General features: G+C 38.7%; 1 protein-coding gene across 1 annotated transcript in view; it reads left to right on the top strand.

Moving 5' to 3' along the window:
- The first annotated feature begins 1,326 nt into the window (after nucleotides 1-1,326).
- Nucleotides 1,327-4,293, top strand: part of slc24a5 (solute carrier family 24 member 5) — an 11,288-nt gene continuing 8,321 nt past the window's right edge. Inside the window, exons 1-2 of the mRNA XM_015016516.1 lie at nucleotides 1,327-1,653; nucleotides 3,237-3,416. Coding sequence (XP_014872002.1) covers nucleotides 1,497-1,653; nucleotides 3,237-3,416 — 337 coding nt within the window. The 5' untranslated portion in view covers nucleotides 1,327-1,496. The remainder of the gene's footprint in view (nucleotides 1,654-3,236; nucleotides 3,417-4,293) is intronic.

Consider the following 4,293-nt stretch of genomic DNA (forward strand, 5'->3'; position numbering starts at 1 on the left):
AGCTGTATGCGGCCCCTAAACCAAAATGAGTTTGATACCCCTGGTCTATTGAGAATCACCGAATTAAGCGTTTCTGTGATTCAGCAACAGACGAAGCGACATGACGGTTCAAATCCACTAAGGGGCGCCATTGACTCAGAGATATTTATGAAGCGGACGTAATGCACACTGCTGTGTTTACATATTGAGCCATCACAACAAAATAAGCGTGGGCTTTATGGGCTAACCATCATGCCGCACACACACACACACACACACACACACACACACACACACAATAAATTGATTTACTGCTTTAAAATATCGTTTTGCTTGTATTATAAGCTCGTGCAGGACAAACCACAAGTAATCTTAACCTGTTGTTCACAGGTTGTCATTCACAGGGGTGTCAAACTCCAGTCCTCAAGGGCCGCTGTCCTGCAGTGTTTAGATGTGCCACAGGTAAAAAACAGTGGAATGAAATGGCTTAATTACCTCCTCCCTGTGTAGATCGGTTCTCCTGAGCCTTGCTAATGACCTAATTATTCTTTTCAGGTGTGGTGCAGCAGAGGCACATCTAAAAGTTGCAGGACAGAGGCCCTTGAGGACTGGAGTTTGACACCTCTGTCACGAGAGGACCCAAATTTGGGTCCTCTCATGAATAACAGGTTAAGAGTAACTCGCATTGAAAACTAACAAGCAAACTCACCCTCTACTTCTGTGGATTAGTGCAGCAGACCTTCATTCTTAGCTGAATAATTCCAGGGATCTGGAATGAGAGCTTCGGAAATGCTTCCTGCTCAAACTCGGGGTGACTTGAGGCATGTCCAAACAAGTCCTGTCCATCAGACTCGGAACACACACCCCTCTTCTGGCACAAGACCGGTAGTGAAAAATATATGGCTAGGCTATCTTCTAAAAATAATGTTAGGAGTTGACGTTTATTATCAGTAAGGTGACTTTGGAGGTGTCATCTCAATACACGTCAAGATAAATCCAATTGCCGAAGATATGAAGATCATAAATAATTATTTATCCTCATTTTTATGGGTTTATGCCATCAGTTGGGATAAAGGTGAAATGTAATCCATGGCAGTGTTAACCCCCCAAAATCCTCAGCTTCAGATCTTTTACTGTGATTCTTTCACCACTGAAAAAATAACATGTTTCCGCCTGTTTAAAAAGTGGTAGATCTGCGCTAAAGCCTGCTTATGAGGAATTACACCCTCTGATGCGCCTCAGGCAGGAGTCCGTTCAAGTCAAGTGGAATGACTCGCAACTCGTGACCCCCCCCCTACCCCCCACTCTCACTGTAGTACCAGCAGACCTTAAAGGATGCTTCCCCCCGCTTTGATATCCTCTCTGTGCAGCTTGTAGTTTAGAGTAGAGTTAGATGCAGCTTTAACAAGCAGTTTCAACTTTCTTTAAAATCCCTGCAAACTAATTCAACTAGGGCGACACATGGTTCTCTGGAAGAACTGTTGATTCAGGTTATTTTATTTATCTTTCAAATTATTATGGATAAAGCTCCAGCAGTGCAGAAAAAAAGGAGAAAGGACTTCATTCCTTACTTTTTGGGCTTTGTGCTTTTTTTGTATGCATGTGTTCATCTTGTGTCGCTCACAGCAAAAACTGCTGAGGAGAACCACTCTGTCAGGGTGCGCCGGGCCGTTGGTAAGCACATGCAAATATTCTGATTTGTGTGGTAGATTAAGGTTTTGCCTATAGAAGTAGATTTTCTTTAATTCATTCCATAAGATTTTTTTTTTAAACGCAACATGTGAATTAATATGAATTAATCATTTCTTTCTTTTTAAACTAATGGAGTTGGAATAACTTGGCTAAAACTTAAATTTAGAAAATATTATGTTTGTTCTAAGTTTTGTGACCAACTTCTGAAGTGTAACAGAATTCAATCACCCATTTGAGACTGAAATTGCGTATTCTGATGTAGCTTGTTGTTAAGAGTTTAAACAACACAGACAGACTATGGCATCAGAGCCTGCTTTCACTGAGGCATTTTGAGAGAGCTCCCCAAATCCCTTTAAACACATTAAAGACAAGATTTGCATTGCACAAGTAAATGTGCATGTAAAAAAAAAGAAAGAAAAGAAAAAAACAACAAAAAAACAATTAAGGAACATGGAGATTCATCATAGTAAGACAAAGTCGCAACAAACAACAATGCCATAAAATTCCCAGTAATAGTAAAAAAAAAAAAGTCGACAAAAAAGTGATGAAGGTGAATATTAGGAGCAGTGGTTCAATGAGTTTCTTAAAGAAACAGTAACCATATTCTGTCATATTGGCTTAAATTGCTGCACTTGAATCTTTGGTAAATGTGATACACATAGAGGAAACAGAGCAGAGCATTAAAATTCATTGAAACACATAAATTTGTAGTCCACTTTTAAGCCTAGTCCTCTTTGTTTTTGCTGTCTGAATTATCTGAAATAAATCTTAGTCTTTGGATTTACCTGACATTTGCTGTATATTGCAAATAAGTTACAAAGAATCAACATGCATCATTGCACAAAGGTATAAAAAGTAAGAGGAAGGGTGCAACCCTGCTCTGCTTTTTTATTGGTAAGGTGTCATTGAGTACTTTAAAATGGGTCTTGTGAAATAAATACATTTTGAAAACAAAAATGTGCACAAATCAAATTACATTATCTAAAAATTTAATTATATACTTATAGTTTTGGGATGTTTTTTTTTTTTACATCACGACAACAGCCTGGAAATTTATCCAGGCTTTGTACAAGTTTGAGAAAATGGAAACATAATTACATTATTTGTTATTTGTCTTTTCCCCAGGTGGTGAAAATCTTCCTGCACCCATAAACACAATATCTTTTTATTCACATATTTCTTAATCGGATGACACAGCTAACAAACCAGTGTCCTGTATAAATCATGTAATAACCCTGTCATTGCTTATCACAGACTTTTCACATGACTTCAAATTCAGCAGAGTTCTGTCTAATAACACGGCTAGTTTGTAAACCTTTTGTGCAAAGAGCACATTTCGATTTTCCCATCAGAAACACGTGAAACATAACCAAACGTAGGGTTGTAAGAAGATTTAATCGTGGACTAAAGATTAGTCGGACATTTAATTTGGCACAGAGTAAATTCCGTCAAGAATTCAGACAATCTTACCAGATTCCCCAAACTGCTCGAGTTGTTTGTCTGAGCAGATTTTCTCAGTGACGGCTCCACAGGAGTGTGTTTGCGTGTGTTTCCTGTCGTTTCAGAGAACGAAACAGAATGCATCGCACCACAAGCCTCCGAGTTTCCCGAAGGCTTCTTCACGGTGCGGGAGAGGAAAGATGGAGGCCTGGTCATATATTTCATGCTCATATTCTACATGCTTTTGGCTGTCTCCATAGTCTGCGATGATTACTTTCTGCCATCTCTAGAAGTAATAAGTGAACGTAAGGGCCACGGACATGTGACTGAAAATGTGTGTGCTGAAGATGTGCGAATGCCACATCGTGTGGTTGTGGACACATTTAGTCCTTAAGTTGTTAGGCAAGCAAGAGTTTATCGGCTTATATTTTTAATCAATAAATGATTTCCTGTTTAATCAATTATTTAAAGTATTAAAATACTATTACTTTGGAGTGGTTGTATTACTCTAATCTCATGTGCAAATCAGACTCTGTTTGCTTTATTAAGTTAAAACGATTTAGTGTTCAAGAGGCCTATGACTCTCGTTGATAACTGCTGTGCTCACCAGCGTGTTTTACGGAGGCTGGTTGTGTAAGCTGCTCGCTGTCCTTGGCATTGTTTTAGGACTTCTGCTTAACCTCAGTTTATTAACGCTGAAGTTCCTGTTAAGCCCGTCCCTCTCCAGCCACCACAATGTTTCTCAAGCCTGATCATTTGCCCACTGTGCATTTCACACAAAAGCGACCACTTAAATTATCTATGTTGCATAAAGTTATTGTTAAGCACTCGTGATTATTAGCTCACATTACTTATTAACTCAGTTGCAGTGATTGGAAGATACCAGCTGTAAAAAATAATTGTGGCAATAAGATTGTTTTTCTGACATAATCGTTTGGTGTGGCAATACAGGTTTCTGCTCTCCTTTGAAAAGGAGAAGCCAATTATTCAAACAGCAAGTTGTAAATTATTTATTGCAATGATTTGCAAGACAATTGCCTTGGAAAATCTGATCCCTGCAGAGATGCAAGCAGCAGAGCTGACTACAGCCGTAGCGATAAGTTACGACCTCTTGACATTTAGCTTTGTAAGTTTACAACTTCTGCATTTGAAAGTTTATTAAAAAAAAGAAAAATGTATATA

This window comes from Poecilia latipinna, unplaced genomic scaffold (genome assembly GCF_001443285.1).
Source record: "Poecilia latipinna isolate Pla-1442-1.1 unplaced genomic scaffold, P_latipinna-1.0 Scaffold2029, whole genome shotgun sequence".
Lineage (NCBI taxonomy): Eukaryota > Metazoa > Chordata > Actinopteri > Cyprinodontiformes > Poeciliidae > Poecilia > Poecilia latipinna.